Source organism: Pelodiscus sinensis, chromosome 7, assembly GCF_049634645.1.
Source record: "Pelodiscus sinensis isolate JC-2024 chromosome 7, ASM4963464v1, whole genome shotgun sequence".
Lineage (NCBI taxonomy): Eukaryota > Metazoa > Chordata > Testudines > Trionychidae > Pelodiscus > Pelodiscus sinensis.
This window is the reverse complement of record NC_134717.1, coordinates 41,961,654-41,981,072: the sequence shown is the minus strand read 5'-3', so window position 1 is coordinate 41,981,072 and position 19,419 is coordinate 41,961,654. Positions and strand designations below refer to the sequence as shown.

The window sequence follows — 19,419 nt, the reverse complement described above, 5'->3', positions numbered from 1 at the left end:
CTGGCGGAGCAGTGCCGGTGACAGAGGCTTGTGCGCTGCTTGAAGTATCAAACTACGAGCCCGAGAGCAGAGAACTCAAGGGAAAGCAAGGTCTGCATCTTTATTTACTTATTTATTAATGAACCTGCTAAAATGTAAGTAGGACTACTGTTGACTTTAAAAAGTGTCAGTGGCACGTGGACCCATAAATAGAAGTAAGTTAAATCCTGGCATACCACTTCTGAAAGGGTGCTGACCCCAGTGCTATTGAGTGCTCTGAGGGGCACCAATCAAATCCAGCACAGCCAGGAAATAGAGCTGCCGGGGTAAGCCAGGCTGAACCTGGGCAGTGGGTCTCAGTACAATTTCCTGTAGTTTTACAGAAGGCAGTGAGGATTGAGATGGGTGAACACCCAGAGGGTGCATCTAGACTGGCAAGATTTTGTGCAAAAGTGTCCATTTTTGCGCAAAAACTTGCCAGCTGTCTACACGGGCCAGCTGTCTACACTTGAATTTGCACAAGAGCACTAACTTTGTACTGTACAAAATCCATGCTTCTTGCACAAATACTTTCCTGCTCCCACTCAGGAAAAAGGCCTTTTGCGCAAGAATACTTGCTCAAGAGGGCCAGTGTAGACAGGGAAGAATTGTTTTGTGCAAAAAAGCCCCGATGGCTAAAATGGCAATCAGGGCTTTCTTGCACAAAATTGCATCTAGACTGGCCACGGATGCTTTGTGCAAAAGATTTGCTCTTGCGCAAAAGGCACTTGCCAATCTAGACATGCTTTTGCGGAAATACTTTTAACGGAAAAGTTTTTTCCATTAAAAGGATTTCCGGAAAATCATGCCAGTCTAGACGCAGCCTAAGAGAAGAATTCCAGAATGGAGGCCAAATATGCAGTGTTTTACATCATTGAATCAAAGACAGTGTGTGAGCCCCTGGCTACAGTCACTATTGTGTGGATATTTTTTTTCTTTCTTATGTATGTGTTCAGTAGTGAGGATGCTGAAATAACCAGTTATGTTAATAGCAGTAAATATTTTGACAAACTGTCAGTATAATACCCTGGTTACTATGTGAAGCAGAAGATCTCTGATTTGTCAGAAGTAGGGATGTCACTGGTAAGATCACCCTTACCAGGTGATGCTTTTCGGTTACTGGTTAACTGGTGACCCAGCCAGGGGCTGCTCCAGCCCAGGCAGGCCCGCTGTACCATGGGCTGAGGGCGCTCCTGGCCAAAAGAGCCCCTCACCCGCCATGTGGTACAATAGGCTCAGCCCAAGCAACTCCCTGCCATTGCTGAGGCTGCTTCAGCTGGACTACGCCCATCACATCCTGGTTGGGGCTGCTACAGCCAACTGGGCACCCCACTCCTGGGATCCCATTTAAGCAGTTAACTGTAACATGTAACCTGTTAACTGATTAAATAGAATGTTACATCCCTAGTCAGAAGTCCCAATCAGAGCTCCCTGTAAAGTGTGCAGCTCTGTAGGAAGTAATTAAGATCCATCCACCTCATTAGTGGAGCTATGGAGCCTGCCTCCACCAACTGGCTACCTCACCCTAGATCTGATCTTGTAGTTAAGAGAAGGTTGAAACATTAAGCTGGTAGGGGGAGTCAGTGGGTAGGTACCTTGTTAATTATCCATTGCTTCTTCTTCCATAACACTTTAAATATATCTACAATTTTTGTTAGTAACTGGAAGGCACCACAGTGGCAGGGAAGCGCACCTGCCCAACCTCACTCTGCTCATGGATGGAAAAACTTAAAGAGAACATTGGTCCCAATCCCTATAACAGTATTTATTTATTTTCTGCTGTATTCTTTAGGAAAATAACTGCTGGGCTGTAATGGTTTATCTTTGGAGTGTTATTCATAAAAAGGATTTTGAAACTATTGTGTGTGCACATGCCTGTGGCTATCTTATGGGTAAAAAGCTGGTACTGGATTCCTAAGGAGAGAGAGAAAGCAAAAGTTGTTTCTATTTAGAGAGTTCCTATAGAAAAGCCAGCTGTAGTCCCTGGCAAGGATAGGAATTCATGATTTGTGCAAGTACTTTAAGTCAAAGGAATTCTGTACAACAGAACTGGTAAGTAAATTGACTTACCTCCCTTTTGTATAAAGTTACATGAGGGAGGAGGAAGAAATATTAAAAGCTCAACTACTGCCCTAAAACATCTTAGTTAGCAAAGCAATGGCTAGGAGCAAAGTGAACTGCCACAGACTGCTCCAGGAGAGGCAGCAGTTGTGCAAGGGGCAAGGACAGTCCACCTCAGCAAATTGCTGTGACAAAGGGGATAATTCATGCCACAGAATTGTGAGTGGTACTGGACTAAAGGAAGTCAAAGTGCAGCTTATTTCAACTATCTCAGACTACCTGCATCAGAGAGGCCAACAAGATTTGGCAATTTACATCTAAATGTAGCATGTATATCCTTCCAATTTTATTTATATATAAATAAAAATAGTTTAAATTAAATAGGTCATCCTATATTGTTCTCATTTTAATTCACGCTGAATTATATACAGAGCAGACTAGTTTTAACAGACATTGGTGACCTGTGAAATTTAAGCACCACTTAAAGCATTAGCAACTGAGTTTCTGTAAGCTGTGTAATTCAACAAGTCACTCTGATAAAACAAACTTGTCGTCGTAAGAAATATGCCAGTAATACAAAGCCATTATGTTTTTTCACTAAAAAAATTTTATTTCAGACTTTTAAACAAATATCCACAGGTAACTTCTATTCCTGGAATGATTTAGTATTAGTAGCTGTATGTATGCGAGAACCTGTATACCAGTGACCTGACTCAAGATGATATTTTCAACAGTCTTAAATTTGACTTGTTTATTTTGCTCTTATAAAAGGCGGTGCCCCAGAACAAACCATATGTTTTGTTTCAGTAGTCTCAAAATTCCCACTTCTCAGCAACTGATGAGCCTCATTTCTTGGGTTTTGAGCCATTCAGCAAAGGAGCTGTGGTTTTCATTTAGGGATACTAACTGATAAGTAAAGACCCAAAAACAGTAAACAGCTATGTACACACAAGTGTTTGCAAAACATGGATTACAATGTCATTTTGGAAGTATGATGGTAGGAAAATTCATATGGGACATGTTAACATTGAAGTAAAAGAATACAGCTTCTAAAATATATCTTTAAAGAAAAAAGCTTCAAAATGAATAGCAGTAAAAAATAAAATCTACCCATTATTAATTGGTGACCATTCTTGCATTAGAACAATGGACTTCCGAGGAAAGGTGAAAACTAGCAGCTTAGTAAAGAAAATTAACAAATTTTTGCATAGTTCTCATTCCTTTTCTTAAAAAAAGTATTTACACAATTAGAATTTTTATATGGAATAAGAAATCTTAATTCTCATTTAAATAGTACCAACACTTTAGAATGTAGGTTTTAAAACTCCATAACTCCTCTTTAAATAGCTCTATCAGTTATGTTACAACATTTAGATTACTAAACAGCACAATATTGTGGCACTATTCTGACAATTAATATTTATATATATTTAGGACATCACTCAGTAGTCTCAAAAGGGATCAGTGCAGATGGGAGCTTATGTTTTCTTTCAAGTGCTATACAACATTTGCAGTAGTAGACTGTTCTGTAAATACGAAAATTGTTTCCAGAAGCACCTTTCACTTTTTGTATAAAGTATATAGAAAAGCATACAGATTGCATGTACAAAAGAAAATTCTAAAACTCCTTCTCAATTAATACACAAGTTGTTACAGGAGCATAATTAGTCCTAGAAATGCAAAACTGCAAGGGGTCTCAAGAATCCCTCCAGTCTAGCCTTTTTCTGTTAGGCAGGACCAAGTAAAACCTAGCCTAGAGCATGCCAGACAGGTGTTTGTCCAACCTGTTCTTAAAATTTCTTATTGATGGGCTTCCGTAAGCTCATTTAGACGCTTATAGAAACTCCCCTTGCTGTCCATTGGTCTCTGAAGGCAGTTCACAGAGCGCAGAACCATTAATCACAGTTCTCTTCATAACAGCCCTTAACATTTTTTAAGACTTCTCTGATTCTCCTTTTCCCCTTCAATCTTATTTTCTCAAGACTAAATACATGCTCAGGGTTTTGTTTTGTTTAAACCTTTTCCTTATGGCTTAACTTTTATTTTTATTTTTTTTTGCGCTCTCTGAATTCTCTCCAATTTGTCAACATCTTTCTTAAATTCCACTGCATAAACAGAAACAAGAAAAAATGCTCTCACAAACAAATGGAATGAATGTTTACATTTCAAGGTTGTCAGTGATTTGAAAGTTATAATTTAGAAAAAGCAGTGGCACTCGTTAGGAGCTAATTAAATACAGTCAATGCTTCTTGTCTATCTAACTGGACTTTCATATACTAGTTAAGAACAACCATACAAGTTTTAAGGTTCACTTAAGTCTCTTTGGCCTAATTAGTCAAAGACAAATGTTGCAAATATTTTTTAAAAAATAAATATAAATGACTAAAATATATACAAAAACATACAAATAATATTTAAGCTTTTTTTTTAAACCTGTGTATATTTGACATAAGATTCACCAAAACTGAAATTAGAAATGTAACATGATCTATTGCACATTTAAGACATTTTAGGTTTACCCCTAACTACTATAACTGCAAAAGTCTTATAACAATAGCACATTTGCAGATCCCCAAATTGTACATGAATAAAGCGTATCAAGACTACAGTGTGTTTAATTGTATATTTTGATGAAGGTTTAAAGAATATATTTAGGACTATATCCTGCATTCCTTATGCATCCATTGATTTCAGGAATGCAGGAAAGGACCTTTTGTGGCATCATTACACACATGTTCATATTTCATAGAATGCACCATTCTATAAATGCAAGTTTTCCTTTTTATGACAATAAAGTTTAAATAATGCAAATCAGTCTTAAATTTAGCTGTGCAAAAAAAAAGCTTCGATATAAGTAAAAAAAATATGTACAATCAAAAATATAGGTCCATATTGTATGTAAGTCTGAGTCCATTAATGAAATGTTAGTCTGTCTGAACTTGGAGTTGAAGGGGAAACTTTCCCTAGGAGTAACTTTCATTTTCATTCCATTTTGTAATCCATTGTTTTTTTTCAAGAGTCTCTTTATGTTTCCCATCTTTGATCTGTCGCTCCTCTTTCCGAATTCTTACTGCATGATAGCTGGGGACACTGTCATCGTACCTGGAGCGCTGGAAGAACCCACACTGGGAAAGGGAACAATTTAGGGTTAAATTACAAAGTACTGAAGGCATAAAGGTCTAAAGTTCTTTGTATTCATTAATACAAAGGGACTGGCTTCTCTCAAGAAAGAAGCAATAAGTGGGCAGCTAAAAGTTTTTTAAAAATGCATAACCAAGTATACACAGCTGTGACAGTCTATACATTGCAACTGTATCAGCAGCAGCTGAAAGCAAGCAGCACAATCCAGTATTTCAACAATTTAAGAGTGTAAAACAAATTATTTCCATTAGTTCTGTAAGTTTGTTTTTAAGATTCACAGGCCTGCTCTGGGGTGCATTAATTCCTGTTGACTTCTGAGCTACTAGTGAATGTGATTCTGCTGCAGCTGTGCTTTATTCACACTGTAGGGAAGTACTTACTGCATTGATGGAAAGATTTTTTTTTCCATTGTAGTCATTCCACCTCTCTGAGCAGTGATAGACAATTAGATGAAAGAATTTTTTCATTGACCTAGCTGCATCCTACACTGGCAGTTAATTCAACCTAACTAGGGGCAGGTTTACACTTACCAGGAGATCAGCACTGCACCAATTGATCTCCCCAGGGGCTGATTTAGCACAGGGTGGGAAACCACTGACCCAGAGAAAAATGTCAGGGGCTGCACCCAAGCTAACAATAAGAATGTAGCAGTAGGGATATATTATCAACCACCTGATCAGGATAGTGACAATGAAATGCTAAGGGAAATTAGAGAGGCTATCAAAATAAATTCAATAATAGCGTGGAATTTCAACTGTCCCCATAATTGACTGGGTGCACAACACCTCAGGATGGGATGCAGAAAGAAAATTTTTTGATACTTTAAAATGACTGCTTCTTGGAGCAGCTAGTTCTGGAACCTAAAAGGGGAGAGGCATTTCTTGATTTAGTCCTAAGTGGAGTTCAGTATTTAGTCCCAGATGTAAATATCACTGATCCACTTGGAAATAGTGACCATAATGTAATAAAGTTTCACATCCCTGTGCTGGGAAAAACACCTCAGCAGCTCAACACTGTGGCATTTAATTTCAGAAAGGGAAACTACACAAAAGTGAGGAGGTTAGTTAAACAGAAATTAAAAGGTACAGTGACTAAAGTAAAATCCCTGCAAGCTCCATGGAAACTTTTCAGAGAAACCATAATAGAGGCCCAACTTAAATGTATACCCCAAATTAAAAAACACAATAAGAAAACCAAAAAGTGCCACTGTGGCTTGGCTTAACCAAGTAAAAGAAGCAGTGAGATAAAGATATTGATTAAAAGTAGAAGTTAAATCCTAGTGAGGAAAATAGATAGGAACATAAAACTCTGTCAAGATAAGTGTAAAAAATGTAGTAAGAAAAGCCAAAAAGGAATTTGAAGAGCCGCTAGCTAAAAACTCAAAAGTAATAACAAAATGCCCTGCTTCTGATGTACTTAAAAAAAGCTTGCTAAAGAACCAGTGGGGCCCCTGGACAATCACGCTGCTAAAGGAGCACTCAAAGATGATAGTCGTTGCAGAGACACAATGAATGAATTCTTTGTTTCGGTCTTCACAGCTTAGGATGTTGGGGAGATTCCCAAACTTGAGCCATTCTTTTTGGGTGACTGGTCTGAGGAATCATTCCAGATTTGAGGTGTCATTAGGGAAGACTTTGGAAGACCTTGATAAACTTAACAGTAACAAGTCGCTGGGACCAGAAGGCATTTACTCAAGAATTCTGAAAATGGAAATTTGAAGTTACGGAACTAATAACTCTGATTTGTAACCTATCTTTTAAACTAGCTTCAGTACCTAATGACTAGGCTAGAGGTTAGCTAATGTGACGCCAATATTTAAAAAGGGCTGTGGAGGTGATCCTGGCAATTATAAACCGGTAAGTCTAACATCAGCACTGGGCAAATTAAATGAAACCATAGTAAAAAATAAAATTGTCAGACCTAGATGAATATAATTTGTTGGGCGAAAGCCAACATTAAAGGGAAATAATGCCTTACTAATCTACTAGAGCTCTTTGGAGGGGAAGGGGAGCCACAAACATGTGGACAAGGGGGATCCACTGGATATAGTGTATTTAGATTTCCAGAAAGCATTTGACAAGGTCCCTCACCAAAGACTCTTAAGCAAAGTAAATAGTCCTGGAATAAGATGATGATCCTCTCATGGATTGATAACTGGTTAAAAGACAGGAAACAAACGGTAGGAATAAACGGGAAGTTTTCTGAATGGAGAGAGGTAATTAGTGGTGTCCCCAAGAGTCCATACTGGGACTAATCCTATTCAACCTATTTATAAATGATCTGGAGAAAGGGGTAAACTGTGAGGTGGCAAAATCTGCACATAATACTCAATGGATAGTTAAGACCAAATCAGACTGTGAAGAGCTTCAAAAAGATCTCACCAAACTCAGTGATCGGGCAACAAATTGGCAAATGACAATTAATATTGATGAATGTAAAGTAATGCACATTGGAAAAAATAATCCTAGTTATTATACATACAATATGATGGGGACTAATTTAGTTACAACTACTAGAGAGAAAGAGAGAGATCTTGGAGTCGTTGTGGATAGTTCTCTGAAAACATCCACTCAATGTGCAGCAGCCGTCAAAAAAGCAAACAACGTTAGGAATGTTTTAAAAAGGGATAGATAAGACAGAGAATATCTTATTGCCTCTATATAAAACCATGGTATGCACACATCTTGAAGACTGCATACAGATGTGGTCGCCTTATCTCAAAAAAAGATATATTGGCATTAGAAAAGGTTCAGATAAGGGCAATAATTATTAGATGTTTGGAATGGGTCCCATATGAAGCAAGATTAAAAAGACTGGGACTCTTCATCTTAGAAAAGAGAAGACTAGGCAGGGATATGATAGAGGTCTATAAAATCATGACTGGTGTTAAAGTAAATAAGGAAAAGTTATTATTTACATGTTTCCATAACATAAGAACTGGTGGTCAGCAAATGAAATTAATAGATAGCAGGTTTAAAACAAACAAAAGGAAGTTTTTCTTCACACAGCGCACAGTCAACCTGTGCAAATCCATGCCAGAGGATGTGGTGAAGGCCCCAGACTTTATCTAGTTCTTGTTTGAACCTGTTAAATTCATGGAGGCTAGGTCCATCGATGGCTATTAGACAGGATGGGAAGGACTGATACCCATCAGACTGATGTAGAACTTGGATATGATCTCTGATAATCTTTGTAGTATATATCTAGCTTCTTTTATTTTTTAAATATCTTCCACGTCTCTAAGGGTGTCTATAGCCAAAAATAGTTATTCTGCATCTTTGAAACAAATCTGTTATTTTGAAATATAATGGGCTTGCTATTCTGACATCCCTGCAAACCTCATTCCATGAGCATTAAGAGATGTTTCGCAATAGCAGTTTATTTCAAAATTCAGTGCTGTGTAGACAGAGCCAAATTACAAAATAAATTTCAAAATTAACTCTAAATAAGCTACACAATTTGCATAGCTCAAAGTGTGTAGCTTATTTCAAGCTAAAATACAGCTTATTTCATGCTAAGAGACTCACCCTGAGGGAGCTCTATTTTGATTAATAAAAGGGCTCAAGATTGCAGAGTCAAAGTCCGAGTGGGAAATGTTAAAATGGACTGACAGAAGCTCTGTGGGAACAGTTTGCCATTAGAGCCCAGCACTTCCAAAATTCTATAGGCCCACACTTAAACTTGACTTCAGAAGGACTATTCCCTATGGAAAGTTAAGCATATGAGAATGGTTTTGCAGGATCATGGTCTGCAAGAGTAAGTGATACACAAACAGAGTAGTGAGTGTTTATTAAAAAAGCTTCCTGAGCAGAATGCATTAGGAAACTGAATTTAAGTAAACTTGTAAGAAATACTGCTCTTTAATTATATAGCATTGAAAAACAATGTTAACTTTAAAAACAATAAATAGTAGCAGAAAAAGTTGAGACCAGTATTCAGGTATTTAGTTGTCCAGTGTCTGAAGTGTCTCAGAGGTTTGGTTTAAGTTCATCTCTTTTATCTACCCTTTCATTGTTGATAGATTTTAGCTAGATCCCCAAGCATCATCAATTAAGATATACCATATTTATGATTTCCAAATCTGAGCAAAATTTACTAAAAGCATAAAATATCTGGCAGGTTTCAGGAGGGAAAAAAAGCACATGCTCAGATCACTGAAGAGTTTTAAGAACTAAACAAAATTATTAAAGCTTTATCAATTAAAAATAATTATAAAGAAACACTTTTTCATCATGAGTAGCACAAGGCCTGTAGCATGCATAAGCGATTAATAAAGCGATTTATGTAACATCCAAAAATTAGGAAACACTAGCATAAAGCCAAAATACTAGCATAAAACGAAATAAACTTCATTGTACATCTTAAAACTCTACCCCATGTGATTACCATGTGTAGAGTTTGAAAATTGTCTAGTATTTGTATACTAAGTTATTTCTTTAGTGTGGAAAATTCCACTATAGATTTTTTTGTAGGATTTTTTGTTGAAACACACACGACAAAACACATTTTAAATAATATGTGAGAGCCTGTGTGTGTCACCTCATGCACTGAAAAAAAGTTAAGATTATAAACAGAGTAAGCAAGCAGATATTGACATTTTGAAACCCAGCAGTTAATGGAACATATGCAGCAAGCTTCCCATTGTTAGCCACCACAACCATATAGCATGTCCCACAACTAGAAATTAAAAAATACTGATCAATTACCAATTACAGAAGTAGATCAATACTATGCATCAGAAGTAAGCCTCTCTTTATCAGATGGCTGAGTATGGATCTCAGCCTTGTGATATGTGGCATCATAATGATTTTTCTTACTTCTCTTGAAGAAACCACACTACAAGGAAGCAAGGTATTTAGTCAATTTTATGGATTGGTATTTTAAGGAAAAAAGTGACAGTCTATTAAACCATTTAAAAGCCAAATTTACAAAACAATCACATGGTATGAACAGTAATTCTTACCATCCCATCCCTTTCACAAGAGCATCAACTGCGAACATGGATGAGGGTGGCAAAAGGTATTTTAAAAAGCTCTTCCCAGGATATCATGTCCCTCTGCATAACAAAAATCCCTCCTCTAGGATAAAGAGTATGTGTTATACCTTGTTGTAGTTTGAGTATTATATCAGAGTATTAGGGCACACTAATGTTCACAGAATGCAGAATAGAGATGTAAAATTCTATTTAAACCAGGTAACCAGTTAAACATTAGGTTAACCTAACATTTACCTGGTTAACCAACTGAAAGGGATCCCATGTAGGGGACGGCTCCAGCTTGGTTGGAGTATCCCTCCACCATTTTTGTTAGTGCCACAAGACTACTTGTTTTTAAAGTTACAGACTAATATGGCTGCCCCCGATACATTTATTGGGGGGGGAGGGTATTAGGCATAAGTTTTCATGAACTACAACTCACTTCCTTAGATGCTGAAGAGAAGGAGGACAGACAAAGGAAAAAAAGATACAAAGATGGGACTGTGACGACAGTTCTAATTAAATGAGAATTTCCCTGAATGAGAAATTATCTATTGTAATGGAAGAACCTTGGTTCAGGGTGTAAAATTTGCATACGAATTGCAGCTTGGGGGTGGAGATTCTTTCTGCAATCTGTTTTTGAAGTTTTTCTATCTACTGCTGAGCTGGAATTCATATGCAAATTTGATTACTTAAAATCTTGGTTAAGGTTAACAGGAGGATTATGTCTACGCTATGAGCCTCCTGTGGAAGAACAAATGCAAATGAAGTGCTCATTTGCATGTGTCACCCTCATTTGCATTTCTTTCCTTTCCCTTTTGTGCAAGAGGTTTTTGCACAAAAAAGCTGTGTAGACGGTGTCTTTTTGCACAAAATCCTCCTTTTGCACAAGAGCCGTTCTTCCTTTAGAACGGCTTTTGCACAAAAGGTGCCGTCTACACAGCTTTTTTGCACAAAAACCTCTTGCGCAAAAGAGAAAGGAAGAGGAAATACAAATGAGAGGTTGACATATGCAAACAAGTGCTTTATTTGCATTTGCTCTTCTGCAGGTAGCCATGGAGTGGTTCTCCCATAATAATAGGTAATTTTCCATTCAGGTATTTGCACCTTCTCACCACTGTTGGAGACAAGCCACATCCATTCTGATTTAATTAGCAATGTTGTCACATTCTCATGTGTGTCCTTTTACCCTCCTTTCTGTCTTTTCCTCTTCAGCATCGGATTTGATAAATGAGTTGTAGCTCACAAAAGCTCTAATACTCCCAATAAATTTGTGTGTCTTTAACGTGACACCAGATTCCTACTAGCAATAGAGAGCAACAAGACGTTAATAGAGACCAAAAGGGTTTATGGATTGGCTCCAAATAAAAATACATCAGCTAGAAGAAGAAATACCATCATCTTCACACATGTCAAATGCTAGAGAAAAAATGGGTCACATAAGGTCACGGATAGCAAGTGGATATTTACTGTGCTGAACCCAAAAGGGTAATTTGTCTTGAGATGATCATTTATTTTCTACATGAAATTACTGTCCTTCCCATAATGACTCAAAATTCTTGTTTCTTTCTCACACACACACACACACACACACACACACACACACACACACACACACACACACCACCATTTTTGCCCTTTGGTAGTGAGGAAGGCATCTTATATTCTATTTACTAGAGAGAAAGGTCTAAGCTTAAGTAGTTTTAATTCGCCTTTCAGTTGAATGGACATATGAAGCAAGCTTCCTATTAGCTACCACAAAATAGCATGTCCTACAGCTAGAAAAATATTGATCAATTACAGATACATAACCAATAGAGTTCTATTGAAAGAATAACAACACTTAATTAATAAAACTCCCCCACAAATGTGTGTGCAATGTTAGTCTGATCTCATCACTCATTAGCAGTCAGGGAAAGTAGTTCTTCAAGTGAATTATTAGAAATTTTATCAAACATTATTTTTTGGTGATTATATGTTCTGTTACTTTGCAACCAGCGATGATGTACTACTGGAAGAAACCATAACAGAACAAACAAAAGGGAATGGAAGGGGGTCGTACAAGCTTTGAACAATAGCACTCTGGGTGACCTGCAGAAAACAGCAGCTACTCAGAGAAGCTATTTTCAAGTGAAGTTCCTCAGGGCCTCTTCTGAAGACACAGTGCAAGGCTACGTCTACACTGGCCCCTTTTCCGGAAGGGGCATGTTAATTTCAGAAGCCGTAATAGGGAAATCCGCGGGGGATTTAAATATCCCCCGCGGCATTTAAATAAAAATGTCCGCCGCTTTTTTCCGGCTTTTAAAAAAGCCGGAAAAGAGCATCTACACTGGCCCCGATCCTCCAGAAAAAGCGCCCTTCCGGAGGATCTCCGGAAAAGGGCGCTTTTTCCGGAGGATCGGGGCCAGTGTAGACGCTCTTTTCCGGCTTTTTTAAAAGCCGGAAAAAAGCGGCGGACATTTTTATTTAAATGCCGCGGGGGATATTTAAATCCCCCGCGGATTTCCCTATTACGGCTTCTGAAATTAACATGCCCCTTCCGGAAAAGGGGCCAGTGTAGACGTAGCCCAAGTGTCAGAGTACCAGATGGTACCAAGGGCACAAGGGATTTTCCTAATCAAGGAATTTGCTCCATTAGCAACTAGGACTAGCTAGGAATTTTGGTGTGGGTGAAAGTCGGAAATAAAAGGATTGTCCTCTTCTATTAAAAGTATTATTTCTGCCAAGCTACTGTTTTCCCCTGACACAGCTGGCTCTGTTCAGAAGCAGAACTCTTAGGGGATCTGCAGCTGGGGCTATGTCTACACTGGGAAGGTTTGGTGACAAAAGTTCTATTGACATGCAAAAGTCGCCAAAAGTGAAAACTGATGGCACCAGGTTTTCTGCTTCCCATTGTTGACATTTCATGGCCACGCTGCTAGCACCCTGTTGACAGATAGAGGAAAGCAATGTGGATAAACATCCCACAGTGCAGTGTTGTGGGAAGGCAAATCTGATCCCTGAGCTTCTTAGGATTCCTTCATAGCTCTGTGAGCTCTCCATGCCAAGGAAATATCAAAGCAGCACAAGAGTCTCTCCAGCCCTCCCCCGAAGCAGCAGTTTGTTTGCTGCTGTGTTTCTAGCAGGGCAGAAGGAGAGCATTCTAATAATGATTTGCTCTTTTTGTTTATTCCCTAAACAGAGCAGCTCACTCAGCTATCAGATACTTCCTGGAGCTTTGAAAGGGATGGGGTGCATGCCTGCAGGGCAGCAGAGGGCACAAAACACTGAAAACAGCCATTAGGGTAGGTATTGTGGGATACTGGTAGAAACCAGTTCTCTTGACAAAACAAACAGCAGAGTCCACACTGGCTTTTTAATGACAGGAAAGTGAGGGGAAGAGAAAAGTCTCTCATGGGACTAAGTTTTTGTGTTGCCAAACAGTGTTTTTCCCAACAAAAGTCACATTGCAGTGTAAACACACTCACTGTTTTGATGCCAAAAGGCAGGTTTTGGCAACAAAATGTGCCAGAATAGATAAGCCCTGAACATAAGAACCAAACCAGCATGAAAGAAAAAAAAATCAGATGAAGGTCAACTAGGTTTGACTTCACGAACAAAGCTCGACTCTTGTATTAACTTCAAGGGAGAAAGTAGGTTTAAAGATAATACAGCAAATACAAACGACATTTTTCAGTTGTCAGCATTATTAGCCTAGCACATTGTACATAAGGGTAACAATGCATTCTGTCTGGGATACTAAATAGGCTTGTAGTATCTGTTTTATAATATTCTCAAATAACAAGAATACATCCAAGTATCATTATCAGAACAAGAAACTTTACTGTTCCAGGTACTCTCAATAGTACCAATTTGTGATGCATCCACTCTACAGTTCAAATCACTTCAAATTGGCCTGTTAATTGAAACTGTCAAAGTCCCAACCAGGTCTGGCTACTCCATATACCAATCCAGTTATTAAACTTTTTATATTGTAAAATAACACATTCCCAAAATTAGATATTGTATACAAACTTTTTATAAATGGTAACAAAATGTTTTCAGGAGTTTTTCAAATTTCCAATAAAAAACATTTCCACGCAGCATTTTCAGCAAAAAGGTTGCAGAAATGAAAATTACTATTAATTTTTGCTACAAAGAAAAATACAACATTTGGTCAGTTTCCAAGATGACAAATAAAACAGTAATTTTTACTGGTAGCATGAAATGAAACTTGTTTAATGATTAAAGTAGATCATGGCCACCCTAGAGCAATATTTTGAAAATGCATTTTTGGCGTTGCTTGGCTAGTTTTCTGCCTTATTTCATATGTTGAGCTGTACCTGAAAAACAGGAATGATTTTAAAATAACTCACCTTCCATAGTAAAAACACCAACAGTGCAAGCATCAGTATTCCAGCAAGAATTGCCACCAAGATGATCCACCAAGGCACTCCTGTATAGAGTGCTACTGTCTTTGCAGGAAAGACTGTAACTCGCACCTAAGGCAGATAAAAAGTTTTAACTATAGGGGATGGAAAATTTAACAAGTTCTTAATTTCTAACCCAAAACTCACATCTACACTAGAGAGGCTAATCACTAGGCTGAAGAAGACAGCATGTCTCCTACAACTCTTCTATATTTACTTGAAACATTTTTTACCATCCAGTTTTCATGAGCAGCATCTGCCTGACTCTTGAGAATGATGGTGGGGATTTCATGGGACATACTCATGTGAGATTTAATATCCTGTGTGGCACTGGAAGTTCAAAAGCATGTAAAGCCTACAGCTCAGAAGTACTTAACTCTTCCCTAGCTAAAAGCTCCATTCCAAAGAAGAACCAGCAGATGAGAAGAGGGTATGGGGAAGACTAGGTTAAACTAAAACATTCACTGGAATCCCTCCAAAACTATTATTTTTGGAGAAAGTTGGGGAAAGAGGAGTTAAAAAAATGAACCTGCCCAACTCAAGGGAGGGACTGCGTTTTTTCTATGTGGGGAATGTCACTATTTCCCCCTCTTCCAACGCAACACAAACTAAAAACTATTTCTTAGATCTTCAGTAGTAATTTTTCTTTGGTGGGGGAAAAAAGTATCTAGGATTGATCTGGAATTACGTTATTCCTCCCCATAATCCACACAGCATGTAAACTGATGATACATTCAGAAACGCAGAGAATTAGATATATTGCAGTAAGGGAGGCAGAATAATAACATGCATATTTTCTCCATACTGAGCACCTACGGCTTCTGCAGCCACAAAGCTCTCTAGGTTTTACAGTAGAAAAAACTTCGCTTCTAGCCTGCTAAGCTAGGACCCATGGCTTTCAACATCTTGTGGAGCTGGAAAGGCAGTATGTCGGGGACCACATCTAGCTAAATGAAGTGTTTATTCTCATATTATGCAGAATGCCTCTAAGGAACAGAAAGATCTATGGGACCAAAAGTGATGAGAGATGCTCTGGATTAGCATGTTCACTTTATAAAATTTGTCCATTACGTCTGAGGAAATTTTGTGTACTATTTTAAAATGCTGCCTGTTTTATTTGTCAAAATAACATACTATAATCATGCCATTTTCAATTATTTTGGTGATTTATTTTAAAATACTTGTGAACAAGTATGTCTGTAACAATGCAGACACTAAAAAAGATTCAGGAAATGTTACTAGGCATGTCTGTATGGCTGTAAGCAGATGGTATTTAATATTTCCATACATGTCAAGCACAGAAAATTAAGGGTGTGACTACACAGCAAAGAAAATTCCACAACTGGCCTGTGCCAACCCATTGAGGACTCAGGCAGTAGGGCCATTTCACTGTTGTGCAGAATTCCAGGCTTGGGCAAAATACCCTTGGCAGGCCAGATCCATCCCGCCAAGCCATCAGATCTGGCCCATAGACGCAGAGGGGAGCCTCAGGCAGACTCCCTGTCTGGCCCCACACTGCTGAGAAAAGCGGCTGTTACTAGGTCTGTTTGAAGAGCTGTAAGCCTGGGGGAGGGAGGAGAGGTTTCATGTGCTGCCCCCACCTCCAACACAATCCCATTGGCTAGTTTCCAGCCAATGGGAGCTGCCTGTTGTCAACAGGCAACTTGTGAAGCACCCTGCCCCACTTCCCTCAGGCTAATAGCTGTTCAAAAACTAACTGCAAGCGGGGTGGGGCAGGCAGGGAGTTTGCTTGAGAAGGCTGCTAGTCAGGAGTTAAGCGGTAAGTCTCTCAGCCTCTGGCATCCCAACCCTTCGCCCCACATAACCCAAACCCTTGGCCAACGCTCCTGCACCTTAATCCCCTGCCCCAGGTCACAACCCAAACCTCTCCAGCCCCTCCTATATTCTAGTCCCCAACACAGGTCACAATTGCCTCTTTTACCCAAACTCCTTCCCAGACCCCAGACCCTCTCCTGCACCCCAGTCCCTTACTGCAAGCTCCATTCCGCACCCAACCTCCATCCCAGACCCCACACCTCCTCCATTAAGAGTATGACTCTTGACCACTTTCCAAATTGTTGGAGTGGCCCCTCCCTCCCCCATCAAAAATTATTGCCTAACCTAGAGCCAGAGTCCTGGGACCCTCCCATGCTGCAAGGTCCTAGAGCCAAGGCTCCAACCCATCACTGTACAGTCAATGCATGGGGCTTGGTGTGATGGGAGACTGGCACATTAATCCCATACAAGTTGGCTGGTGAGCAATGGGGGGCAATAAAAGGGGGGGAGGAAGAGGAAAGTGTACATAGCTTCCTGCAGCCGGGTCCTGAGTTGAGGGAAGAGGAAGTCCTGTCTCTAACTAGTTGGCACTAACAGCTGGACCCTAGCATAAGGTAGGAGCCACCAGCCAGGACATTTCCAGCCCTGCCTGTCCTCAGCACCAGGATTGTGGGCAAGAACGATAGTATCTCAGACACACCAAGTCCCACCCCTCAAGGCAGTGATTGACATCTCCCTGGCTGCTCCTGACGTACCCACTTGGGACCACTACCTCAGAGGGCAGCATGCAAACCAATTATTCTGCAGGGGGAAGAGTAAAATCTGCAACAGACATTAATTCTATACTTGAATGGTGGTGTAGGATTCCCTCCTTCCAACCCCCAGAGTAACTCATATATACAAAGGTAATGCCACAGCACCAACATACATGACCCATTTTAAAGAAATTTTGAAAACTCACTTGAGCACCTTCATTTGTGAGCTTAATGTTTTCAGCTGCAGCAGGAACACTGATTGTAGCCCTAACAATAATGTCTAGGTAGTTCAGCTTAGAGTATTCCTGTTTCAAAATATAACATGGATACATTAAAAGAGAAAAGACAGGAGAGTACACAATGCCTCAAGAATAGCAATAGAATATACCTCCAGGAAAGTACTGTTCCACAATCTTGAACGCAATACAACCAATGCCTTGCTGTCCAAACCTTGCAGGGGACATTTTATATTCACACAGCGCGCATTCACATTACAGTCCTGTAATTTAAATAAATATACATTCACACATGCACTTCAAAAGTCATATTTTACAAAAGAATACCTGATATATTTGCAAACATGATGGGTTAAAGTAGCTGAAGCAAAGAAACAGGAGGCTGTATGTACCAGTAAACACAAGGGCTGCTTCTAGACTGGCATGATTTTCCGCAAATGCTTTTAACGGAAAAGTTTTTCCGTTAAAAGCATTTGTGGAAAAGAGCGTCTAGATTGGTACGGGCGCTTTTAGGCAAAAGCACTTTTTGCATAAAAGCATCCATGCCAATTTAGACGTGGTTCTGCACAAGAAAGCCCCGATCGCCATTTTCACCATCGGGGCTTTTTTGCGCAAAACGGTTCTCAGTTGTCTACACTGGCCCTCTTGTGCAAAAGCATTTGCGCAAGAGGGCTTTTTCCTGAGCGGGAGAGTCATTGTATTTGCGCAAATCATTGTATTTGCGCGATCATACATTAGATTATCAGTGTTCTTGCTCAAATTCAAGTGGCCAGTGTAGACAGCTGGCAAGATTTTCCGCAAAAGTGGCCGCTTTTGCGGAAAAACTTGCCAGCCTAGACGCAGCCAAGGTGTGGTCCCATTACAAACCCCAATTCCTTGATGTGTTGAACTCAGTGGCAAAACTATTATTAATTTCAATGGTAACAAGATGGGTTGACTAAATCTATATCCATCCCAATATCTGTTAAAATGTAGGTGTCAGCCTATGCACAATTTCTTTACTTTGTTCTTATTACTTATCCTGCTCCCTTTTAAAGTTCATTTTGGAAAGCTAAGTGCTTACTTAGATACATTGCTTACTAAATCTCTCACTAGATTTAAATTTTCAATTTTTCTAGTGTATTCAATTATTCTTTTATAGCTACCTAGAAATTATTTTAATATACTTACCAGATTTAGAAAATAATAATATTAGAAAACAAAGTTATAAAAAACCCCCACGGAATACTTATACACCTGCTAAACCTAAAAAGGTTCTGTAGGAGTAAAGGTAATATAAAAAGGCAGAAGAGTAAATGTTTTCATATGGAAATGCTTACCAGGATCTTATATTTTCTTTCTGGAAATAAAGACATTTTTTTGTCATCAGTAGTCTGTTTCTCTGCAACTTCACGTTTCCTCCTTGAGCTGTGAGATGCCTTTAAAGCAAATAATTATATATTGAGAAGCAAACTACATGAAATGGATTGATTACTAAACAGAAATGTGCAACAGGCTATTTGAATATTGGGCACTTAAATATTTAGCTTCTTGCAGGTGTTAAAAAGCAATTTGAGTACTAAAGGATAGAGATATTAGCCAAAACTGAGGCTTGCTTAGTGTCAGTTGCAATTCCCATAATATAATCCCCCTGTTTTCAAGGGTTATATATACTGTAAACATAGCTTGGGCAAAAACAAGCTTTCTTTTCTGGACTTGAAGAGGCCCTCAGTTTCAAGAAGCAGGCTAAAAAATAAATATAGTCAAATCTGAAGATATTTTGCCCCGGTGTAAAACATTCCTTCCTCCATTAATTGTTGACATCACTAGCGTATTTCCTAAACCTGACCCTCCAAGTAAAAATAAGAGAGATGAAAGAAGAACAGTGACTGCAGGAGTAGTGCAGATGTTACGTGAGGCAAATATACGTGTCTGCTACATGACTGCCAGGATTCCACATCTGAGGCTATGTCTACACTTCAGAGTTTTTTCTGAAAAAGTGCCATTTTAAGTCCATAGTAATCATAGCTTAAATGTGAGATAGCGTCCATTCAGTGTGGACGCTATCT

The 19,419-nt window shown here is 39.0% G+C and overlaps 1 protein-coding gene across 3 annotated transcripts in view; it reads right to left on the bottom strand.

The window, feature by feature from the left end:
• Nucleotides 1–4,116: 4,116 nt before the first annotated feature.
• The window catches only part of ITGA6 (integrin subunit alpha 6), a 79,689-nt gene continuing 64,386 nt past the window's right edge, over nucleotides 4,117–19,419 (bottom strand). For 2 of the 3 annotated variants that reach the window (XM_075933638.1, XM_006116471.4), the window contains 5 exons: nucleotides 18,691–18,789; nucleotides 17,524–17,634; nucleotides 17,342–17,440; nucleotides 14,551–14,676; nucleotides 4,117–5,204 (listed from right to left, as the gene is read on the bottom strand). In XM_075933638.1, coding sequence (XP_075789753.1) covers nucleotides 5,043–5,204; nucleotides 14,551–14,676; nucleotides 17,342–17,440; nucleotides 17,524–17,634; nucleotides 18,691–18,789 — 597 coding nt within the window. In that variant the 3' untranslated portion in view covers nucleotides 4,117–5,042. Of the gene's footprint in view, nucleotides 5,205–9,926; nucleotides 10,057–14,550; nucleotides 14,677–17,341; nucleotides 17,441–17,523; nucleotides 17,635–18,690; nucleotides 18,790–19,419 lie in introns of all 3 variants that reach the window. The other variant, XM_006116473.4, reaches the window with a different exon arrangement.